The sequence below is a fragment of the Lithobates pipiens genome, unplaced genomic scaffold, assembly GCF_037356315.1.
Source record: "Lithobates pipiens isolate NorthernLeopardFrog02 unplaced genomic scaffold, aLitPip1_a1.2 Scaffold_13, whole genome shotgun sequence".
NCBI classification, from domain to species: Eukaryota; Metazoa; Chordata; class Amphibia; order Anura; family Ranidae; genus Lithobates; species Lithobates pipiens.
Window position 1 is genome coordinate 448,492,111 of NW_027507718.1, and position 25,658 is coordinate 448,517,768.

General features: G+C 42.8%; 1 protein-coding gene across 1 annotated transcript in view; it reads left to right on the plus strand.

The window, feature by feature from the left end:
- The window catches only part of TAPT1 (transmembrane anterior posterior transformation 1), a 125,328-nt gene that overhangs the window by 86,815 nt on the left and 12,855 nt on the right, over positions 1 to 25,658 (plus strand). Inside the window, exons 9-12 of the mRNA XM_077477742.1 lie at positions 9,680 to 9,789; positions 16,589 to 16,648; positions 19,554 to 19,622; positions 20,657 to 20,733. Coding sequence (XP_077333868.1) covers positions 9,680 to 9,789; positions 16,589 to 16,648; positions 19,554 to 19,622; positions 20,657 to 20,733 — 316 coding nt within the window. The remainder of the gene's footprint in view (positions 1 to 9,679; positions 9,790 to 16,588; positions 16,649 to 19,553; positions 19,623 to 20,656; positions 20,734 to 25,658) is intronic.

Consider the following 25,658-nt stretch of genomic DNA (forward strand, 5'->3'; position numbering starts at 1 on the left):
AGGTACCTGCAATTGTGAAAACTGGCTATCCAACTCATGCAAAGGGGGAGGGGGGGTGGAAGAGTATTTTTTTAATATTATGTTTTTGTGTGGCCAGGGATAAACCTTGAGAGACCAGGCTTTGACAAACTGTGTATGCACAAAGTTTGGAGGTAAGGGACTTTTTTGCGGTACCAAATATTGAAAATAAAGAGAAATATAATGAAAAAATATACAAATTTATTTGACACATACTCCACATATGTATAAAAAAATCTAACATTTAACACAATTCCCTATGGTCTATAGCAGACACCTAATGCATAAACACAGGTGACATTCTCTTAGAGACAATTAGAGGTTCCATCCCAGTACGTTCAACATGTTTCGCCTTGATCGGCTTCTTCAAGAACAAGGGAGTAGAAGTGTTCATATCACAAAAAGACAATATGTTACTCTCTAAAATATACATAAAGAAACAAAAGAAAAATAAATAAAGAAATCGCATCAAGACAAAAAAATCTTTGATACAAATAAAATGGCAACAACCATGAAATCGCAATATTACAGTTCATGAGTGCGTGAAGGGAAAAAAAAAACCCTCGCAAAGCCTAGATATTAAATAGTCCCCTTACCTCCAAAAAAAGGGAAGAGAAACCTCTACACAGGAAGGGGTTAATCCTCCTCACAAAATATTTCATTCATCAACACCGCAGGTGATGCCGGTCTGCCTCCATGTATGGCCAGAGAGACCCGCAGAGAGGGTTGTAATTATTACAAATTTCTCTGAAAGATATACATAGTAATACCTGAATAAACTATTATACAAACCTACTTTACAGGTCATAAGGACATAAGGATACAGGCAGGTGGGGGACCCACCCAGGTCTACATTAAAGGGACCACACCTACCCACCTTATAAGTCAATTACATAGAGTTGTTGTTAATCAGGGAGCTTGGGATAAGGGCAAAAAATCTTCAGAAGGATAATATCCACGGGATCTGAATAAAGAAAGAAGTGACGAACAAATATGTAACCCCCTCGGTGTTATTATACTTCTCTGGCCCCCTAAAACATAAAAAAAGCAAAAAATGAAAGAAAAAAAACGCAAACAATCGCACAAACTCATCATGAACTTCAAAATATAAAAAAAGTCACCTCTTTGACGGTTCTAGGCTACAGATGTTTGGATTAACCAATTAGCCCGCAATTGGGACAGGAAATGGAAGGAGAGGAGGAAAGGGAGCAGAGGGTTAGCACCCTCGCTCCCAAACACAGCAAACCCACAAAGTCCAAGCAGAACCAGATCCTATCCACCTTGCAGTATATTATATCTAAAGAAACGATCATAGAGAGTAAAACCCATAAGGACACAGCAAAATATGCTCAGCGAATACTCAAACGCATGACCACAAAGCTGCCTTTTTACCTGTCAGAGATGCACACGACAAACTTCCCGAGCTTCCAAACACTCCCAACCTTTCCCATGGCAGGCCAGGTTTAAATAGCCCTCTCCATGGTGCCAAAACATGACATGTGACGTCATGGCGCCAAGCGGACGCAATAAACGGACGTCCCGAGTCATCAAACTACCGCCGGAAACGGAAATGAGCATCATTTCCAGTACACCTAGGTGTCAACAGGAAGAGAGAGACTCACCCTGCTGACACCTCCTGGACGTAGGTAGTGATGGTCCAGAAATCTCCGGAGGGAGATGTCCCTTAAAGGGACAGCCACAGCGGGTCCTGAGAAGGCATATAAGCCCCCAAACATGGGTGCACATGCCCCCATATAAAACAGGACCCTTGGGCGTCCATACGGGCCTCCAGTGGCCAAAAGAGGGAGGGGTACCCCGAAACAAAATCCGCGGTGAAAGATAGATAAACAAACAAAAAAAATGTTTTCTTTCTTTCCATCCATTCACGCATCTGCAAAACGATGAACAAAACCCCCAGAAACATACATGTATAATTTAATATCTAACAGCAAGGAGTGCCCATGGCACCAGGGCCAAATCCCAAAGGCAGAGTGCCACGGGCACTCCACAAGCAACAGATAACATAGAATCAATTGCAGTAATCATACACTGAAGCAAAGGCACCAATAGTTTCGAGTTTTACCCTATAAGTGGAACCACCCACACAGGGCAATGATCTCAAAGTAAGTTTAAGAAGAGTTAAAATACACCCAACTGGGCCAGAGCCACCTTAGTACAAGAATGGCTTATAGCTGATCCCCCTCATTGAGACCAGGAAAACTAGTCGCCTGTAAGGAATAAATCCATCTTGTTTCAAGTTGTAGTAATTTTTTATCCAAAGCACCCCCCCCCCGACCATGTGGAGGAAGATGCTCCTGGGATGGAACCTCTGATTGGTCTCTAAGACCCCTTTCACACCACACCGCTGATAGCGTCAGCGGTAAAACGCCGCTATTTTTAGCGGCGTTTTACCGGCGGATTTGCGGCGCATTTCGGCCGCTAGCGGGGCGCTTTTACCCCCGCTAGCGGCTGCGAAAGGGTTAAAACTGCCGGCAATACGCCACAATAGCGGCGTTTTGCCGGCGGCATTACAGCGCTGCCCCATTGATTTCAATGGGGAGCAGCGGTGGAGGAGCGGTAAACACACTGCTCCTTCACCGCTCCAAAGAAGCTGCTGGCAGGACTTTTTTCTGACGTCCTGCCAGCGCACCGCTGTAGTGTGAAAGCCCTCGGGGCTTTCACACTACACATAATGGTGCAGCTTCTTTAGGGCGGATTGCAGGTGCTATTTCTAACGCTATAGCGCCTGCAAAACGCCCTGGTGTGAAAGGGGTGTTAGAGAATGTCACGTGTTTATGCATTAGGTGTCTGCTATAGACCATAGGGAATTGTGTTAAATGTTAGATTTTTTTTTTTATACATATGGTGGAGTATGTGTCAAATTTTTAATTTTTTTCATTATATCTCTCTTTATTTTCAATATTTGGTACCGCAAAAGTCCCTTACCTCCCAAACTTTTTGTGCATATATCTCTTGGGATGTTAGTACCACTATTGCATATCAACTGAACGGATCCCTGTCAGAGTATTTTTTTTTTATAAATTTGACAAACTGTACTGATAGTCCCAGGTATATGTATTTTCAACTTTGTTCTCTGTTAGAGGACAGCTATCATATACCACTTGCCTTCAGTACTTTTTTCATCAAATTATTTTAAGTTATTAATAACTTGATATATAGTATACTGATTTTTAGTGTGTGGGGTTCTCTTCGACTACATCACTGCAATTGGCCTTGTACTTAAGTCAATAGTCTGAAATCTTCATTGACAGCCTCCGAGTTGAAAAATATCCATGAAAAGTGAAGGGTTCAGACACTTTCTGTGACTTTGTTCCACAGTGGACTTCATGGAACATGCGCTACCAAAGCGTACTGCAAGATATACCTCCAATGTAGCAGCAGTGCAGTACTATTGCTCCATTGCAGTGCTTGCACAACATTCCCCATTAAAGAAAACTGGTATGCACCTATTTAACCAACTGACCTTTGAAAGATTTACCCCCCTTCATGACCAGAGCATTTTTTGCGATACGACACTGGTTCACTTTAAAGTGGTAGTAAAACGCCCTGGTTTTTTTTTTTTTTTTTTTTAACCTGCAAGGTAAATGTATAATGTGCTAGTATACATTGCATCGTTTACTAGCACGTTATGTGAAATTTACCTTTAAAATGAAGCCCTCCAGCAAAGCACTGTTGCCGCTGACAGGGTTTCCATCTTCACCTGGTCTTCCTTCCCGACGTCCTCTGGCCGTCTGGCTGCACCACAATGATGTCACTGCCGCACATTCTCGCGGAAGCTGCTATTCACAGCACAGGACTCTGAAGGAATGGCACAGGCATGCTGTTCCCTCAGTGCATGAACCGGTGACGTCACTGGCCCATTCACAAGTAAAAATCTCAAATGGTGCATGTTTAGGAGATCTTTACTGTACTTATAGGTAAGCCTCAGTATAGGCTTACCTGTAGGTAAATGTCAACTATGGGAGTTTGCTCCCACTTTGACAATTGCGCGGTCATGCAACTCTGTACCCAAATAAAATGTATTTTTTTTCATACATCATGGGACACAGAGTTAGGCTAATATTCATTACCTACTGGGTTATACTCCAGGTGATTGCGCACTGGTAGACCAAAGGTCTTTAGACAGGATGTGATCCCCTATATAACCCCTCCCATACAGGAAGTACTTCAGTTTTTTTTTTTTTTTTTTTACCAGTGTCTGCAAGGTGGGTGGCACGGTTGTTTGAGCTCTCTGAGATCCAGGACTCTAGTCCCACAAACTGTTCTTAAATGAATCAAGAGATTGACCAATCAGATCCATTTGACACAGGCGCAGGGTGTTTGGAGGATAGGAGGGCTGCAGATTCTGACAATGCATTATGTTACGCTCCAAATATGGATAAATAATGAACGCATTCAGAAAGCTGGAGTTATTCTTTATAAGATGCATTTGTCATTTTCTGTGACAAGAGCCTTTCCTGTTAGAATCAACTGCCCCGTACTTTTGATGTAGTTTAAGGGATGGAAAAGATATCATCACTGAGTTATTGAATCAACCAGTCACTTTACGTGTTTTAAAAAAGCTTGCAATGAGATGGAAAAAACGACTTGTTCAGATATAGTCCAGTTTTTATACAACTGCTAATAGCAATATAAAGGAAGATAAAATACTGAAAACTTGTGTTATGATGGCTGTTCTTTAACCATCATATAATGACTTCAGTTTGTGAGCTCCTGAAGCACTGATCTCAGGTTCTCCTGTGATATGGAGGTGGCGGGCAGTAGGGTCCAGTTGCACTGCATGCATGTGGACATTAGCGCAAACATTTACATACATACAGCATAAATGCAGGTTTTTCTAGTTTTAGTTTTAGCAGCTTCGGGCCCCAGGTTTACAATTCTGTTGCGGTCAGATCCCTATAAATTACAGATGTAATTGCTGAAAATTGTACACCCGTGTGCATGAGCCAACTGTATACACAGCACAGCCATTAATAATCTGGGAAATGGAAAGACCACACTCACTTTGAAGAACCCGCCAATTTTATTTCAGATTGCTATTATGGGAGTGCTGCACAAGCCAGGTTGTAATTTAATTTTATTAACAATTACCTTTCCATTTGAGTCTGCAGCCACATTTTTAAACTGCCAAAAAATTCAGATTTCTTATCCTTGCATCCATGGAAACAGTCTTCTGTGTGAGGAAAGGATTTCCCAGAGTCCTCATCACCATATTAATATCATTGGCTCACAGCCACCCCTGGAAGTCTGCTCAGGCATACAATTATGAGCATCCTGTTGCATGAAATGTGCCATGCTATCTGTAGGTTTACTGTACTGGGAGTTTTGGTGATATAAGTGTACATAAATCTAAAGGGATGCCCAAGTACTGTGCTTTTCTGTCATAAATGATTTTGCTGAATAAAGGCTTACTCTCCAAGTTAGCATTCAAATTGTAAAAAAAAATCTTACGTGTACTAGAATGGCTTCAGTAACTGCAGTGGGAAAGTGTTGAAAGCCAATGAAGTTTCCTAAACTCTTTCCATTATTTTATAGGTCACCTATGGGGATTGCTTTTTTCTTCCCTAAAAGGGTCCACTTTATGAACTATATTACGTGAACTTTAATGGCATCCCAGTCTTAGTCCGTAGAGTTCAATATTGAGTTGGCCCACCCTTTGTAGATATCAGCTTCAACTCTTCTGGGAAGGTCGTCCACAAGGTTTAGGAGTGCGTCAATGGGAATGTTTGACCATTCTTCCAGAAGAGCATTTTTGAGGTCAGGCACTGATAGACGAGAAGGCCTGGCTCAGTCTCTGCTCTAATTTATCCCAAAGGTGTTTTATCAGGTTGAGGTCGGGACTCTGTGCAGGCAAGTTAAGTTCTCCCACCCCAAACTTGCTCATCCATGTCTTTATGGACCTTGCTTTGTGCACTGGTGCGCAGTCATGTTGGAATAGGAAGGGGCTATCCTCAAACTGTTCCCAAAAAGTTTGTAGCATGAAATTGTCCAAAATGGCTTGGTATGCTGACACCTTAAGAGTTCCCTTCACTGGAACTAAGAGGCCAAGTCCAACCCCTGAAAAACAAACCCACACCATAATTCCCCCCTCCACCAAATGAATTTTACCAGAGCACAAAGCAAGGTCCATAAAAACATGGATGATCAAGTTTCTTCGAGTCCTGACCTCAACCCAATAAAAACACCTTTGGGATGAATTGGAGCGGAGACTGGGAGCCAGGCCTTCTCGTCTTCGGCCTTCTCAGTGCCTGACCTCATAAATGCGTTTCTGGAAAAATGGTCAAAATATTCCCATAGACACATTCCTAAACCTTGTGGACAGTCTTCCCAGAAGAGCTGAAGCTGTCATACCTGCAAAGGGTCGGCCAACTCAATATTGAACCCTATGGCCTTATGCCGCATACACAGAATCTGAATTTTGGTTGGAAAAAGCTCTGATGGAATTCCGACGGAATTTCGCTCAAGTTGTCTTGCATACACATGGTCACACCAAATTCCGACCGTGAAGAACGCAGTGACATGCAACACGTACGACGGGACTAGCAAAAGGAAGTTCAATACCCAGTAGCCAATAGCTTCCATCCATGGAAAAACTTTCTATCAGAAATTCCAATCGTCTTTATGCAATTCTGAAGAGCAAAAACTCACGCATGCTCAGATTCAACTAGGAGATGGAAGCTATTGGCTGCTGGGTATTGAACTTCCTTTTGCTAGTCCCATCATACGTGTTGTATGTCACCGCATTCTTGATGGTCGGAATTTGGTGTGACCGTGTAGGCAAGACAGCTTAAGCTAAATTCTGTCGGAATTCCATCAGAGCTTTTTCCAACCAAAATTCATGCTCTCAAATTTTTGCTGGTGGGAATTCGGCTAGCTAAATTCCAATGGAGCTTACACATGGTTGCATTTTCCAATGAGAAGCTCTCATCGGTCTTTTGCTGGCCGAAATTCAGATCGCATGTACGCGGCATTAGACTATAATGGCATTAAAGTTCATTTGCGTGTAAAGGCGGTTGTCCCAATACTTTTGGTAATTAGGGTATGTTATATCTGATTGTCATTGCTCACTAACTCTTGACTGCTATAGATGGATTTAGAAAACAGCTTCAGTAACCATTGTCAATGTGTATTGTGACCATAACTAAGCATGTTCATAGTGTGACAAGCAATGCTTGGCACAAAGGCATTCAGCTGGTAGAACAATTCCGTTAAAAAAAAAAAAAAAAACAGTTTGTTGGCTTTTTACCTGCTCTCTATAGTTCAGGAAATATGATATAGAGCAGGCATCACTAACTGGTGGGCCAGATCCAAACCGAGCCACGGTCTAATCCGGACCCGCGGTCGCATCATTTAGGAGTCACTTCTGTTCCCCAGCCTCGGCCATTGTCATTCTCTACATGTCAGGAGGCATGATAGTAATATCCTGGGTGCGGGAGGCACAGCTCTGCATTGGATGGCACTGAGAGCTGCCAGCTGCTTTTCACATTAACCAGCAAGTGATTGGGGGCGAGGATCCTAGCCACCAATAAATTGGTGGTTAATATAAAAAGCAGCTGGCAGCTCTTGTTCCCGTCCAATAAAGAGCCGCGTCTCCCGAAGTCCACTTAGTACCAAGCACCAGCACTTACCCACGCCCCAATGCAGAGCTGTGCTTCCCGCACCCGGGATTTTACCATCGTGCCTCCCAACCTCTGCTCAATCTAAAGTGGGTGAAGGGCAAAACTACAGGTGGGGAGTGATGTGAGATGAGGCAGTGCTGGAGGGGGAAGGCTGGCTGGATATCCAGAGGGCAGAGTACATTACATGCGGGGGTAAAGGGGTGGGGGGAGTGCTCTGGGGACCTCTGAAGGTGAGCAGTGGGGGGGGGGGGGGCTGTGAAGAGGCGGGTTGTGATTTGAGAGGGGGCAGTGCTGTAGGGGAGTCAAGAGGGCGGAGCATATTGCTTTTGGGGGGGGGGTGAATTTGTGATGTATGGGGGCTGGAAGAAAATTTGGCTGCTCGGACCTCTGTAAAATGTAATTCAATACCCCAGATGAAGAGCATGTGTCTCATCTTAAAATTGTTTAAAGAAAAAACTATGGAAACTTCCTAAGCTCACTAATGGTGGAGCTGTGAGATGCATTTTGATATAACCTAGTAACCATTTTGCCCAGGTTTTTGAAACTAGGTGAGCTGCTAACATGTTAGCTGAGCTTGTATAACTGACACTGTGATTAATATCATTAAAGGAGAAGTAGAGCCAATGCTTTATTTTTTTTTATTTATTTTTTTTTAACCCTACTTCTATGCATTCCTCTGACCCATTTTTAACCAACAACGGGCTAAAGTCCACTGTCGGCTGATGTCACTCAGCCGGTCCTGGCTGGGGAAACATAAAATTAGGATACACCCAGCTGCTGGCTAAGCCTCTCAGTGAAACCCTGAAAGCTTGAGCCAGCCGCTCCCTCCCCCTCCACAGCTCGGTGCTCCAGTGAGCGCTGCAGGGACCGAGCAGAGAGCCGGACGGAGCAGAGGGGAGAACTGAGCGAGCTTCGCTGTTTGATTGCTCAGTTCTCCTTGTAGAGGCGGCAGGGGACAGATGCAGCATTTATCTAAGTGAGTATAAGGTTTTTTCTTTTCTTCTTTTATTTTATTTTATTTTTATTTTTTTTACTCCATACTTCTCTTTTAACTGTTGGTGCAAAGCATGGTGTATCAGCACCAGGCACCCTCCAGTGGCACCTGTGAAAAAAATAGGAGGTGGGCAGGCTGGTAATATTAAGGATTCTTACACATTTGACTGTTCTAGCCCCATACAGTCATTTGTTTCACAGAAAAGGCACCAAACTATGGTGTTAGCTGGTCAGTTGAGCTGTGCTTGGTGGAGTGCTTCTTTAGACCCCTTTCACACTGAGGAGTTTTTCAGGTGCTTTTGGGCTAAAAAATAGCGCCTGAAAAAGCGTCCCTTGCTGGAGCGCTTTTACACTGGGACGCTGCGCTGGCAGAACGTTAAAAAATAAAATTAGAAAATCCTGCAAGCAGCATCTTTGGGGTGGTGGAGGAATGTTATATTCACCGATCCTGCCCATTGAAATTAGTCGCTTTGGCAGCAGCGATACACGGGTACATTTAACCTTTTATTCGGCTGCTAGTGGGGGTTAAGGGTCCTGCTATCGGCTGAGTAACGCTGCTAAACGATGGTAAAGTGCTGCTAAAACTAGCAGCTTTTTGCCATCAACACCCGCCCCCAGCGTGAAAGCACCCTTAAGAACAGGATTCTTATACAACAGACATATACATATGGAACAACAAAGGGGTTATTTGCAGCAACTTCAAAGTTGAGGACAGAGATCTAGTCTTTAGAGGGAGGTGTAAACCCACTAAAATGAGGATTTTATTGCTGCTTATGAGGGAGGGGGGATGGGGTTAATGGCTTCTGCTGTGTGCTTCTATAAAGAAAAATTATAAGAAAATGTCCAAAATTAATCAATAACCAAATAGCAAAAAAATCAGATTTCCTTATATCGCAATCCCATTGGTTGGAATAAGAAGCCTGATTGGATGCTTTGATCTCTCATTAGCCGGTTTTCGTGAAATGTACTGATCTGTACTGTTTCAAAGTTAGAACTTGTAGACCGATATCTGTTTTTTGTTTTTTCAGATCACCTCTGGGTGTTGTTTCCTGATGTGTGTATGGTAATTGCATCAGAGATTGCCGTGGACGTCGTGAAACATGCCTTTATAACCAAGTTTAACGACATCACTGCAGATGTACGTATTCAACACATTCTCTTCCTTCACAAGTTCTTAAAAAAAAATAAAAAAAAGCTGCCAATGCCAACTTTTTTTTTTCTTTAAGGTAACGTCTGTCTTCCATGTTTTGTTTTACTATTTGGTTCATTTAATGTCAGGCATCCCCATGCTTTACCAACTACATACTTATCTCAGACCATTGACTTGATTTGTCAAGTAATGAAGAAGACTGTTTGGAATCATGCACTTTCGACAGGAAGGAAGCTTTGACTAATTATAATCTGACTGATTCCCTTTAAATGCTGTTGCTTTTCCTGAAAATGCTAGTTGCCTGGCTCTAATGTAAATGATTGAATAAAATATAGCTACGTTCTTTGTTTTCCTTGTTCAGAAAAAGTATGCTAACCTGCTCAATGCAACTGTGAATTTCCTTTAGAAAGAGCTCCCTGAGTATATGTCCCTAGGCTCCAGTTCCTAAGATCCCAGTTTTGATACCCATGTATGGCCCCTGCCTGATTTTCTAAAGTCCTTGTCATCCACTTGCCCTGACTTTTTGCTTGTTTGACCATCCGCTTTCTGCCTGCTGTCAGTTGTTACCACTCCAGGTGTACCTGAGGGCCCTAGTAGGGTGCTCTGGTACACACTGGGCGGTTTCTTACACCCTGTGCCAGTGTCCTATTGGGGCCTACATTCGCATGGTGACAGTCCACTAGCTTTGACACAGTGGTATTAGCTCTGCCAAATTCTCCCCTTCCGGACTACAGAACCCTCCTCCCCCCCCCCCCCTTATGTTATGGGGGGAGGAGATGGACTGGAATTCCATTTTATTGTTACCCAAGGTCTTGAAATCGGTAATAAATATAGTATAATACATTTAATAAGGTCACAGGTGTTAAAATGTTGCACATTAGGGTCAATTAATAATTGTTTTCACAAAATAGTCACTTAACATATAAGTGCCCGTGCGTTCACACTACCGCGACTTGTCAGGCGACTTAGCCCCCTGACAAGTCGCGCTCCGTTCTGTACTATGGAACCGTTCTAATAGGAGCGACTCAAGTCGCTCCGACTTAGAAAAAGGTTCCTGTACTATTTTTGGGGCGACTTGCATTGACTTCTATACAGAAGTCGTTTTGCAAGTCGGCGCTGAAGTCGTGTGCAGGTCGCGTCTGTGAGTCGCACTGCAAGTCGCGTCGCCCCTGTGTGAACGGGCACTTACCCAGGAGTCACAAATTTCACAAGTATATCCTGGGTGAAAGCTGTGTGAATCTTTGTATTAAAGTCTTCTTCTTCTTTTTTTTTTTTTTTTTTTTTTTTTATAAATCGTTTTCAGACTTTGTCACTGAAAGACAAGCTGTATCAACTTATTTATTTTATTGTAGTTTCAGCTGATTCGAGCTTTATTCCCATCTCTTCCTTCACTTATTAGTGAAGGTCGGAAGGTTTCTTAGGATTGTTGTAAAGCGCTGAATGAATATGAACACAGGCCTGTTAGAGACCTCTCATCTTCACAGACGGATGCTGAGCGAGCCAGTTCCCTGGTGACTTGGTGTTCTGCGATGTCCTATTTTATGGAAGGTCTGCCTCAGCACAGATGTTCTCTGCAGAAAATGATTATTAAAGTGTCCAATATACACAATAAACATACCGTATATACTCGAGTATAGGCCGACCCGAATATAAGCCGAGGCCCCCAATTTACCCCCAAAAAAACTGGCAAACTTATTGACTCGTGTATAAGCCGAGGGTGAGACATGCCTGTCCATCCCTGTGTGTGTGTCTGTCCATCCCTGTGTGTGTGTCCGTCCATCCCTGTGTGTCCGTCCATCCCTGTGTGTCCGTCCATCCCTGTGTGTCCGTCCATCCCTGTGTGTCCGTCCATCCCTGTGTGTCCGTCCATCCATCCCTGTGTGTGTGTGTGTCCATCCATCCATCCATCCATCCCTGTGTGTGTGTGTGTCCATCCATCCATCCATCCATCCCTGTGTGTGTGTGTGTGTCTCCATCCATCCATCCATCCCTGTGTGTGTGTGTGTGTGTGTCCAGCCTACCTGTGTCCCGAGCCTTTGTCCCGAGCCTCCGTCCCGTGCCTTGCCTCCTTGCCTCCGTCCCGTGCCTTGCCTCCGTCCCGTCCCGTCCCGTGCCGTGCCTTGCCTTGCCTCCGTCCCGTGCCCTCTTCGTCGGCGCCTCGGCGGCCATTGTAAAATTCAAAAGCTGCGCCGCCGCCTTCGCCTGTGATAGGCGGAACACTGAATTTCCCAGCAGCCTGTGTTCCGCCTATCACGGACATCGTATCATCCTCGTCCGTAGTACGAGGATGATACGATGTCCGTGATAGGCGGAACACAGGCTGCTGGGAAATTCAGTGTTCCGCCTATCACAGGCGAAGGCGGAGCCGGAGGCGCGGCTTTTGAATTATAGAATGGCCGCTGTCTGTCTGCTCGACACGCTGATCGAGCGGGCAGACAGCGATGACTCGAGTATAAGCCGAGGGGGGCACTTTCAGCCTCAAAAAAGAGGCTGAAAATCTCGGCTTATACTCGAGTATATACGGTAACTGGAATAATGCTTGCATAAAAAACCCCACTGTAAATCAGAAATCATAATTTCTTTAATTGACATTAATTAAAACATTGATTAGTAATAAATGAGCAGGAATTTAGGAGATTTTCTATCAACTGCCACTGTTGCGCCTTTTTTTGGATGGAGTGGGGAAGGGTTTGAATCTTTTATTGCGGTCTGTGCTCCCTCCATTGGGTCTGGTGATCATTGTCCCCGGTATGGACAATGCTGGGACATGCAAAATGTTTGAAAGTCAAAAATATGTGATTGCGCTGCCTAAAAAGACTGTGAAGCTTGAATAATATCACATTTAGACCAACCTCAATCATAATAAAATAAAGTTAACCTGTTATTGCACTGTCTAATAATGTTATGACATGGCAGTTATTATGGAATTAGGATTGATGTTGGTCTTTTTTTTTTTTTTTTTTTATTACCGCTTCAGCAAACTCTATCGGGAGACTTATTCAACTTTACGTTCATTTGACGTCTCTCTTAGTTTCACATCATTGTGGTATTTACCTCGGACTTTATATATTATTCAGTTTCTTCTATTATCAAAATTTTCCAAAGTTTAATATTAAAAAATCTTAACCACTTGCCGACCGGCTCCTGTACATATACGCCGGCACTGTACATACATGTCGGCAGCTGCTGCCACAAACGAGATATCCATCTTTTCAGGAGCCAGTCGTGTTTACAATGATGGGCATCTCTGCGGCATATTTGCCGCGAGATCACAGTTATTGGCGGCAGGAGAGGTGCCACCCTTCACCCGCACCCTCCTCTGCTTACCGGAGTTGTCTGCAGTGGCAGAGGCGATCGGGTCCTCTCGGTGCCTGGGTATGGAGACAAGTGAGGCTGAGGCCCCTTTCACACTGAGAGCCGGTTCACACAGGGGCGACTCGTCAGGCTACTTAGCCGCCTGACAAGTCCCGTTCTGTGCAATGGAACCGTTCTAATCGGAGCAACTCAAGTCGCTCCGACTTAGAAAAAGGTTCCTGTACGACTTTTGGGGTGACTTGCATTGACTTCTTTACAGAAGTAATTTTGCAAGCTGCCGCTAAAGTCGGATTCCGGTTGCCTGAGGCGCTGCAAGTCGTGCTGCCTCAGTGTGAACCAGGTCTGAGTCGCTTTGCAGGTGTTAAAGTGCTAAAAATAGCGCCTGCAAAGTGCCCTGAAAGAGCCGCTCAGAGCACTCCAATGTGAAAGCCCTGAGGGCTTTCATACTGGAGCGGCGCACTTGCAGGACGGTCAAAAAAGTCCTGCAAGCCACATCTTTGGAACGCTGTAGGAGCGGTATATTTACCGCTCCTAAAGCGCCCCTTCCCATTGAAAACTTTGCGGGTGGTTTTAACCCTTTTTCAGCAGCTAGCAGGGGTTAAAACTGGCCCGCTAGCAGCCGATCAGTGCCACGAAAATGACAGTAAAGCGCCGCTAAATATAGCAGCGCTTCACCATTGCCACGCTGAGCGCCCCAGTGTGAAAGGGGCCTCCATACCATAGCAGGGCAGGAGTGACGTCAAAACATCGCTTCTGCCCATAGCTCTTAAAGGCACATTTTTTGAAAGTTAATTTTTTTAAATGTACATTTATTTTTTTTAATTGCATTTTAGTCCAAATATGAGATTTGAGGACTTTTTGACCCCAGATCTCATATTTAAGAGGTCCTATCATGCTTTTTTCTATAACAAGGGATGTTTACATTCCTTGTAATAGGAATAAAAGTGATCCAGATTTATTTTATTTTTTTTTAAACAGTGAAAAAATTAAGTAAAATAAGAAAAAAATATATATATTTTTTTTAAAGCGATCTGTCCAGACGAGCTCCTGCGCAGAAGCAATGCATTCGTGAGTAGCGCCTGCATGTGAAAACGGTGGTCAAACCACACATGTGAGGTATCGCCGCGATTGGTAGAGCAAGAGCAATAATTCTAGCCCTCCTCTGTAACGCAAAACCTGCAACCTGTAGAATTTTTAAAACCTCGCCTATGGAGATTTTTGAGGGTAAAAGTTTGTTGCCATTCCATGAGCGGGCGCAATTTTGAAGCGTGACATGTTGGGTATCAATTTACTTGGGGTAACTTTCTTTCACAATGTAAAATAAAATTTGGACTAACTTTTACTGTTTTTTATTTTTTTTTATTCAAAAAAAGTTTTTATTTTCCCCCAAAAAAGTGCGCTTGTAAGACCGCTGTGCGAATACGGTGTGAAAAAAATTGTTGCAGTGACCGCCATTTTATTTTCTAGGGTGTTAGAACCCCCAAACGTTATTGTTTTTTTTTTCTAAGTAATTTTCTAGCAAAAAAAAACAGTTTTAAACATGTAAACACCTAAATTCCAAAACAAGGCTGGTCCTTAAGTGGTTAACTGCTACCATTACCCCTATGTCTACCTTACAAAAGTTTTATTCTTCTCCTGGTCTTAATGTCATATTATTGCTTCAGTCTTTTTAGTTAGCGCAATCACATATTCTTTTTGAATTTTGCACTTTTATATGGGGACACATTTAGTGGTTGCAGGTGTCTGTGGGGATAGCCCCTCACTTTGCAGATATCTCCCCTTCCTGTTTTTTCTTTGACAAGAAATGAAGGTAAATTTCTGATAGAATACAGTCAGTTCTCAATCATTCCCTACAGAAATGTGCATGCTGACAGACTGTTGTAACAGTTACTCTTAGTTATGTTTTAGGCCATTACTAAAGTTTTTTTTTAAACTGAAAACTCGAGCAAAGAACAGCAACATTTTATTGAATCCCTATAACACATTACTTAGTATAGCTTTTTAGCCTGTCATATCGGTCTTAGTCTCTACCAAAGATGTTTTAAAATCCCCCCTCACCACTACCACATGCCATACAAAACCATATTGGTCTGGCAACTACGCCAGTCATGTCGGCTATTCAAGAAATTGGAAATAATAGAAGCTGACTTCTAATTGGTTACTAACGAGTAGTACAGCACTTTTTTGCTATATATTTTTTTTGGGGGAAAAACGCTTAACGTGGTTGTAAAGGCAGAAGGCTTTTTTTTAACTCAATGCATTAAGATACAAATCCTTATGTGTGCAGCCACCCCCCAACGCTTAACTGAGGTCCCTCTGTCCAGTGATGTCCACAAGTGTCTCAGCCGTCTGAAATTCTCTCTCCTGATTGGCTGAGACACAGCAGTGGCGCTATTGGCTGCTGCCATTTAAAGTCGGCTAGCCAATCAGGAGAGAGGGGGGGTGGCTCCATGTCTGTATGGACACAGGGAGCTGTGACTCTACTCGGGTGCCCCCCATAGAAGGCTGCTTGCAGTGGGGGCACTGAACAGGAGGGAGGTGCTAGGATCACAAAAGAGGGACCCTGGGAAGAGGAGGATCTGGGCTGCTCTGTGTAAATCCACTGCAACAAATCAGTTCAGTATAAAAAATACATATCCTGGTCCTTTAAAGCAGATTACACAGCACAGTGCTTGTGCTGTGTAATCTACCTCCTCTAAAGTGTGAAAAAAACCTCCCTGAATCTGCCACTTCCTGTATGGCTTCTCTAAACTGAGCACGATAATCAAGGCTACTCAGCGCTGATCCCCATGGTCAGTGTGTCCCTCCATCACATGCTGCCCTGCTCTGCTCTCGCCACCCTCCTTCCTGCCTGTCGCTACCCTCTCTGTCACTGTCCCCGTCGCTATTATTGAAAATAAAAAACCTAAAATTGTCACTGCCAGGCTCTCTATTAGCGGCTGGCATACAACACTGTGTAAATCTTTTCTAAAAATTAGCAGTGTAAATGTTCTATTTAGAGCTGTCTTCAGGCCTGTCATGTGACTCACAGCTGCTTTACAGCTCCGAGACAGGGCTTCTTCGGGAGGAGCCGAGTGGCCACGTTATCTCCCCGGCTGACGTCAGAGACAGATCACCATTCCTCCTGCATTAGCCATGTATCTGAGCGGAAAAGTGTCCGCAAGTTGCATGACCGGCCTGAAGACTGCTCTAAATAGCTATTTACACTGCTCGTTTTTTAGAAAGGATTTACACAGGGTTGTATACCAGCCTCGAATAGAGCAGCTGGCAGTTTTTATATATATAAAAAAAAAAGGCTTAACAAACACTTTAAATTTACGTGGCAGAAGCATTGATGTGCTACATTTTAAGCATGGTACTGTGGTTTCTGGAGTGGTCTTGAAGCCATCTAGATCAAAGCTTCTGTTTTGTGTAAGTTACAGGCCTGAAAATGGCCCTTTTTAATGACTTGCCATGCGTATGTTTCCTGAAGGTGTACAGTGAATACAGAGCCAGTCTTGCCTTTGAACTTGTGAGCAGCCGCCAGAAAAACGTAAGTGCTGGAAATGTCTGTTAAAGCAAAATATATTAACTTGTTACTCTTTTAGTGGGTGGTAGTCATCCTCTTTTTATATAGAACACATAATCATTGTTCAAAACCGTTACATTCCAGTCCAAATCTATTCATATACGGAATATCAGCCCATTCAATAAGCCTTCTTTCACTTTAGTCCCTGTCAGATTACTTGTCTACCTACAGCCTGTGAGATGCAGGGTGCTCTGTTTTCTATATTCTTCAATCCCTTACCAACAGAGCAGAATAGGGTGTGCAGAAAGAATACTCATGTATGCCAACATGAGCGTCCATGCTCAGTTTACACAGATTATGCTCTGTAGGTATTTTAAAGAATGTGACTGATGTCTAGGCATTACAATTTTAGTGTGTAGGCACCTCCTGATTAAGAAAAATGGCCCCAAGCTGACCTCCCTCAGGGCAATTAAGAGCACCAAGTTTCATGGGGTAAGATAGGCTGTGGGTTCAAGATTGCTTAGGTTATAGTGATAACTGAAATCTTGTTTTGAATCCTATAAATATATAGAATAGAAATATTGACTCTTTAGACCAGCCATTCTCCACCAGGAATCCACAAGAGGTTGCTAGGGGTTCCTTGAGCTATGGCTGACCTGCCATCTTATGGTACCTAAATATTTTTAGGGCCAACACCCCTTTGCAGAGCCAACGCCATGACACAAATGATCTTTTTAGCTGTGCAATTTTTCCCAATGGCCACCAATGCAAGGGGCATTTTTCCCAATGGCCACCAATGCAAGGGGCATTTTTCCCAATGGCCACCAATGCAAGGGGCATTTTTCCCAATGGCCACCAATGCAAGGGGCATTTTTCCCAATGGCCACCAATGCAAGGGGCATTTTTCCCAATGGCCACCAATGCAAGGGGCATTTTTCCCAATGGCCACCAATGCAAGGGGCATTTTCAATGAATCAATCAATGAATTACTTTGAGCAGGGATTCCCACAAGACTTGATAATTATTTAAAGGGTTCCCCTGAAGTAAAAAGGTTCAGAATGGCTGCTTTAGACTATAAATTAGCCTATTAGATTAATTTATAAATTTTGATTTTACATACATAAGAAAAGGCTGTGGATCTTAAAAGGTAATGTAATTTATACATGTTCATGGTGCCAGTTGTATTTTCCCATTTTATATACTGTGCTGCTTGTTACGTAGTGTTGTACATAGAGTGCACTTTGCTGCTCCTTAAATCCCTATGAAACTCTTAATTGTATGTTCAGACTGAAAACAACTCTTTATTGCTGCCTATGAAGTGGATCTCAGAAGCTGCTTACTAACATGCAGACTTCCTAGCTGCTATACAGATAGCAAATATATGGAGAATCCACAAATCTGTTCTGGTTAACCAGGGGCAGCATGTTGGTGGCTTTGCCAAAAAAAAAACACTTCTGGGTGACCGTAACCAGGTAACCCCCATGGTGCAGTTACAATAGGAACCTTTAGCCACTGAGCCTGAAACAGGAGTTATTAGAAATGGGTATTAGAAATGTTAAATGACATTTTTAAATCTAAAGTATAACTTGGAGAGCTTTCACACTATGCCGCCTAGGGCATCAGTGGTAAAGTGGCGCTATTTATAGAGCCACTTTACTGTAGTTTTAGTGGTGCTATTTGCCCACTGGAGTGCATTGAGCAGCTGTTTTAGGGCGTTTTGCAGGCGCTATTTTTAACACTATAGTGCCTGCAAAACTCCCTCAGTGTGTAAGGCCCCTTTCACACTGGGGCTCTTTGTAGCTGATACAGCGCTAAAAATAGCACCTGCAAAGCACCCTTAAAGAGCTGCTCCTGTGTCTCCAATGTGAAAGTCCGGGAGCTTTCACACTGGAGTGGTGCACTGGCAGGACGCTAAAAAAAAAGTGCTGATAGCAGCATCTTTGGAGCAGTAAAGGAGTGGCGTGTGTGTATACTGCTCCCCCACCTCTCCTGCCCATTGAAGTGGCTGAGAAAGGGTTTTAACCCTTTCTTGGCTAGTGGTCGAGAAAGGATTAAAACCACCCGCAGCGCTTTGCTGCCGATATATGCTGCAGCAGCAGCGCTTTGCGGGTGGTTTTAACCCTTTCTCAGCCACTAGCGGGGGGTAAAAGCGCCCCGCTAGCAGCCACATAGCACCATGAAATTGACGGTAAATCGCCGCTAAAAATAGTGCCGCTTTACCGCCGACGCACCCACTGCCCCAGTGTGAAAGGGGCCTTAAGGCAAGACCTTTTTTTTTTTTTTTTTTTTTTAAGGTATGGACAGAATGGAGATGGATTAGAACACCTATTTTGTTTTAAAGCTGTGTGCCCCCTTTAGGGAGATTCGTCCACTCTATTTGTCTTGTTTACCATTATCATTGAAAGTCAAGGTAAAAGAAAATCCCAGATTTTAGGTTGTATTGTCCCCAGAAAAGTAATAGAGGGGACATTTTCCAGTAGGTGGAGAGCTTTTTTTCCAGTTCTGGAGAGCCAAGGGATTCCCTGAATTTGCGGGAATTTCCTCTTACTGCCTGCCTTACTCTACCCAAAACGGGGGGGGAAATTTTGCCTATAGTTCTACGTCACCACAACATGGGATTATTAAGAAAAATATTTAAGGTTTATGTCCTCTTTAAAATCTTTATTCCCTGTACATTTTCTCTTTCATAATTTTTAGACGATACTTGAATTTTTATTGGCTTAAAGAAATCGGAGTGAGTTTGATTTCAGCCTACTTTATTGATGTATCCAAGAAATCAGGAAAAGTTTATACATTTTACGTATTTTAACATAAGTGAGAAATTCATCATCATTCACATGTATTTCCACTCTGTGTCACTTGAAATAACGAATATATAAACTTCACAAGGTTACACCATTCAGACTTCCTCCTCTTTATTTTGTTCCAGGCTTACACCGACTATAGTGATTCTGTCTCCAGGCGTATGGGCTTTATTCCTCTCCCTCTTGCAGTGCTTGTAAGTATTAATGTGTTAGACTGGTGTGTTGTACAGAGACCAGACAGCAATCATTAGCATGCATATGAATTAAATTTAACATGCCACAAGCAAAAGAAAACATGAGATGTAACAGGTCTGAAATGAGAAAATGGGAGTACAATCACTCAGGCAGACTTGTGTAAGGTTTCATTGGTTAGAACTCTAGAGTTTTGTTACCGCCTGTGGCAAATCACACGCTAATAAGTAGATTGGGCATTAATTTGTGTCTAAATTGCCTGTACATTTAATTATATTAGACACGTAATTAGCTTCTGCTGCAATAATTAGAACCTAAACATATATAAATATTAAATCAGGCCTTGGACTACATTCATTAGGATGCAAGCACACTTTCTGTTTGAAGGGGGGATCCTGAACCTTATTCAAAAAGACACTGATAACATAGCCCTTAATCCCATTTTAGATTATCAAGGTCAGTGAAAGATGATTTCTAATGGTCTTCTCTGGATTACTGCACTCTTATTGCTTTTTGCCTTCTTAAAGAAAACAAAGTATGGAGAGAGACAATTTTGAATTACTTGCGTTTGTTGTCTTCCTTTTATGTGCTTCCTAAACATATAAAAAACGAATGGAACAGTCATTCTGTACATACTTGTCCCGTAATTTTCTCCGACATGCCATTACTTATTGATTACTTTATAAAGAGTCAACATAGCTGATTAGAGTGCACTGAACCATACGTATTCGTCCCTGCTTCAGAGGAGCTCGCAGTCTAATGTTACTACTATGGACATAGTATGGACATAAAGGTATGTAGACAAGGGTTGATAGGTCAGATGCTATTATGTCTTTCAGTACGTTCCTAAAAATCCTAGTACCCAGAAACATCCACACAAACACAGGAAGAACATACAACCTAGATTTTGGGAACCCAGGTGCTATAAGGCAGACGTGCTTATATGTAGCCACACTGTAGTTTTGATAACTTTTATTGCTGGTTGATAATTAGATTTTGTATGTGCACTAAAAATATATATTTTTTTTTTTTCCAGTTAATCCGAGTGGTTACTAGCTCAGTGAAGGTACAAGGTGTCCTGGCATATGCTTGCGTGGTGCTCTTTTACTTTGGGTAAGCATTTCATCATACTCTGCAAGTAGATATAGTTGTTTAACTGGTTTAATGCACTGTCCTGAACTGCCTGAGTCTCATAATGTTTTTGAGCTATGTTTACCTAAACCGTGGCCCCACTGAAATTTTTGCTGTTGACTACCAAATAGCGAAAGGTCCAGTAATATGTTAACAGGCTTGTGGGTAGGATTACCGCGTTTTGGGGATTGCATGACTGGGAAGCTTTTTGAAGTAAAGTTGTTGTGCCATGCTGGTTGCACAGCAAAGATGATGATTCTGGTAAGTATGACCTATTAACCTCCCTGGCGGTAATCCCGAGTCTGGCTTGGGTTGGGATTTTACTAACAGGAGCAGTAACCCCGAGCCAGACTCGGGATCGCATCGCTGGATGCAGGGAGGACACAGGGAGAGTTACTTACCTTGTCCCCTGGATCCAGCGATGTCCTCCGCACTGTGTGATTGAGCTGTCCTCCGCTCGATTCACAGTGCTGAATGCCGCCGAGCTCCATTCCCTGCGACGTTACGGCACACGGGAGCGGAGAACGCCGCCAAATTCAAAAAAGTTAAGACAAAACACACACAGCACTGTAATCTTACAGATTACAGTACTGTATAAAAACATTACACACCCCCTTTGTCCCTAGTGGTCTGTGCAGTGCCCTGCATGCACTTTTATATTATAAATAGTTTTTTCTGCCTGGAATTTGGAGATTGTCCATAGCAACCAAAGTGTCCCTTTTTCAGTGTTTTAGGATTTTTTTACATTATTGAATAATTTTTATTCTCATTTATTATATTATAAACTTTATCATACCCGGGATGTCTGCTAGACTCTGGTTTGAACAGATTTAAGAGAGTTATTCCTAAGAATTACAGGCCTACAATATAAAACGTCAAATAATTGTACCGCTTTCCGCACCTAAAACCAGAATGAATCATACCGCCAGGGAGGTTAAAAGCACTAGGCAGGGTGGGGCAGCTAAAGATAGTGCACTGATAGTAAAATTTAACTAGGGGGAAAAAAGAACAGGTCAGTTGTCATTTACTCTTAACATAGTGCCTAGGCCACAGAATGTGGGCAAACACTGAGGTTTTCTATCAGTTCTTTAGTACTTCATGCAAAATTTCTGAAATATTGCATTTTGTTAATGCATTTCCTAGTGCCATTACATCACAGAAACTGTCTCAGTGGGTTTTCATTAAACTTTAGATAAACCTTGTTTTATAATGTGAATGCTTTGTGGCTGACTAAGGCCGCGTACACACGGGCGGATTGTCTGCCCAACTAAGTTCGTCAGACAATCCGACAGACAGTCCATCCAACATTTGAATGAACGGACTTGACCACACACGATGAACAGACAGTCCGCTGAAAGCTTGCGCGATGACGTGTACAGCACGTACGACGGGACTAGAAAAACGACGTCCAATACACTGCAATGCAACCTTCGGCCGTGTTAATCCTTTCTGAGCATGCGCCATACTTAGTCCGTCCAACTTGCCTACACACGAGCGGACTGTCCACTGAAACCAAGTTTGGACGGACAAAATTACGGAAATTCCGAAAGACTTAGTCCGCCAGACTGTCCGCTGAAAAAGTCCGCTGAAAAAGTCCGCTGAAGCCCACACACGTGCGGATTGTCCGCTGAAACACGGTTCAGCGGACTAAGTTGGGCAGACAATCCGCCAGTGTGTACGCGGCCTTACACTTACAATCTTACACTGTTGACTATTGAAATTCTTTATCTGCTTTCTATTTTGTGTTTTCATCATTTAAATTTTTATTGCAGTTATTCAAAATATTGGCTCACGTGAATGTGGAAAAATGTCTACATAGTTTAACTTGCACATAAACAGTTTTTTGCTTTCACCCTGTTCCTGTAAATTAAAATGTGACGCAAATTCTTGGCTTTAAAAGTTTCAAAATTTAAGTTACCTTGGGTTTGAAAAGGCCTATCATTTGAGAATAGATCCAAACAAGCATCATAATGTGGACTAAGGAACTGTCAAAATAAAGTCTTGGATATAGGTCTGGTTAAAGCACTCATCAGTGTTGCTTAAAAAATTCCACATTTTGATTATTCTCACATGGGAAAGCCCATGCATTAACCATGCCTACAGAAGGCTGTCAGACAAAACTTTAGTGACCTTGTAAGGAGTATATTAAACAGAGAAGTGACCAAATGGTCAGTGAGGGTGTAAATACTGTGCTGTAAGTTGGCCTATACTTTGTCTTTATCCTTGGATGTGCTAATTTCAGATGCAAGATGGGCTTCGCGATACAGGCTGCAAGTCCTAATTCCTTGTTTTAAATGAAAAGATAGAAAGCTAATCGATTTTTAGTTCTTTAATGTGATGAAGTAGTGTGTGTGTGTGTTTTTGTTTGTTTTTCTTTTTTAAAGGAATGCAGCGTTGTATTAACCACTTCAGCCCCCCCGGAAGATTTGGCTACTCAACGACCAGAGCATTTTTTTTTACATTCGGCACTGTGTCACTTTAACTGACAATTGCGCGGTCGTGCGGCGTTGTACCCAAACAAAATGTTCTTTTTTCACACAAATAGAGCTTTCTTTTGGCGGTATTTGATCATTTTTATTTTTTGCACTATAAACAAAAAAGAGCGACAATCTTGATAAAAACTATTTTTTTTTATTTTTTTTTATTTTTATTTTTTTACTTTTTGCTAGAATATCCCCATTTTTTTTAAAAAAAGCACATGTTTTTTCCTCAGTTTACGCCAATATGTATTCTTCATATTTTAGGTTAAAAAAAAATCGCAATATGCGCAAAAGTTAGTGTCTACAAAATAGGGGATAGATTTATGGCATTTTTTTTTTCTAGTGATGCTGGCGAGCTGCGATTTATTTATTTTTTTAAATCTTTTTTTTTTTTTTACGAGATTGCGACATTATGGCGGACACTTTTGACAAGTTTTTGGAACCATTGACAATTATACAGCGTTCAGTGCCATAAAAATGCACCGATTTTACTGTATAAATGTGACTGGCAGGGAAGGGATTAACACTAGGGGGAGATCAAGGGGTTAACCATGTTCCCTGACTGTGTGTTCTAACTGTAGGGGGAGGGGACGGACAGGTCGTAGTTCCTAGCTATTAGGAACTCACAATCTGTCTCTCCTCACAGAACAGGGATTTGTGTGTTTACACACACACACACGTCCCCATTCTGCCTCTCGTGCCCACGAACGCTCATGGCCAGCGGCCATCGCAACTGTCGGCCACGAGCATCAGCACCCCCACAGTGTAGTCAGCATGCGCCAGCAACATTTATACAGTAACCAGAGCATTTTTATAGCACTGATCGCAATATAGTTGTCAGTCGTCCTAAAAATGTCATGTGTCTGCCATAATGTCTCAGTCAGATAGCGCCTGATAGCCTGCTTAAAGGAGCCGACGTATAGCTACGACGGCTCGTGGGATCGTGCCGATCTGCCGCAGTATAATGACGGAGGCTGGTAGGCAAGCAATTAAAGCGGTTCTGCACTGCTGAAATAATTTTTTTTTTCTGGTTACGCTTTAAAATTTATGTTTTTACATAAAAACGCTTACTTTTCTTTGTTTTCTGACAGAAGCATGTCCGTTTTTGCGCAAAATGTTCATTTATATTCGTTATGATCGGCCAATGTAATTTTTGTTGTGGGCATGTGAAGCCCACAAGCAATACTTCCTCCTTCCTTCCTAACCAGCATGCTTTGCCGGTTCTCGCACATGCTCTGTAGCTACAGAGCAGAGCGGTGTAATTCCTGAATGTTGTCAGGACGTCCTCGAAATTTCGCGAGATTTCGCCTGTATTAGCCGCAATGTCTCCTGGGATTACTTGGACGAGATTCCAGGAGACGGTGCTGGGTTCAGCAGGAAGTGATGCTGATCCCCGCATAAAGACCACCCATCGCCGCAGGGGATGAAAACTTTGAAAATAACGAAAGGTAGGCTAAATAAAAAAAAAAAAAAAAAAAGGGGGCATTAGGAAATGTACGAACGATGGCAACCAGAATGGCAATATGTTATTAAAATGTGTGCAGAACCGCTTTAAATTGTATTATTACCAAAAAGTTATTTTGTTCCTGATGTACTTAATTTTAAAGAGGAGCTCCAGGCTCCCACTCCCCTCTCCCAAAAAAATAAAAGCAGCTATAAATACTGTAGCTGCTGACTTAATATTAGGGCACGTATCTGTCTAGCCACGATATTCTTGCCCGAGATGATTCCGCTATCTGGTGCTGCCATCCTGACTTGTGGCTTCCCAGTCAGTTTCCTACAGCATTCTGTGCTTTGTGAATGGGCTGCAATCTCCTGGGACCTGTGAAATGTCCCAGCAGGCTGCAAGGGAAGGAGGGCAGGACGACTGGCTGATATTTACTACGGAGAACCGAGCCAGAACTAGGAAGCGGATGGCTGTCAAAACCAGGTAACCGCCTCCAAAAGGTGCCAAATGTGTCAGCAGAGGGCAGGAGGAGGCAGACAAGCGGAGCTTCCCCTTTTGGGTGAAGCTCCCCTATAAAGTCGTAAAAACGGTTTTGCTATCTTCGATTAACTTTCTTTCCTGAAGTGTTTGTTGCCTAATATGCCTTCGCAAATGAAACGCATTAGGTGTGTGTGGTTTTATTCAGTCAAACAAACTCCTCTGGCAATGTGCAGACAGATTTGCATAGTGAATTTATTGCAGTGTCTGGCACTTGCAGAGAAACTTGCAGAAGAGCCTTGAAACTGGAGGATGAATTACTCATATTTGCAAATTTATGCTGCTTATGTTTTTAATGTATCCTCGTGTTCCAGATAAGATTCTGATTAGACTCTGGTATGTGGGTAGGTGAACTCTGTTTATTGCGCTGTAGATTGCCAGCCAAGCTGAATTTAACACCTTCATGACCAAGGTCTTCCTGTTTCCCCTCTTTTGAAGAGGAA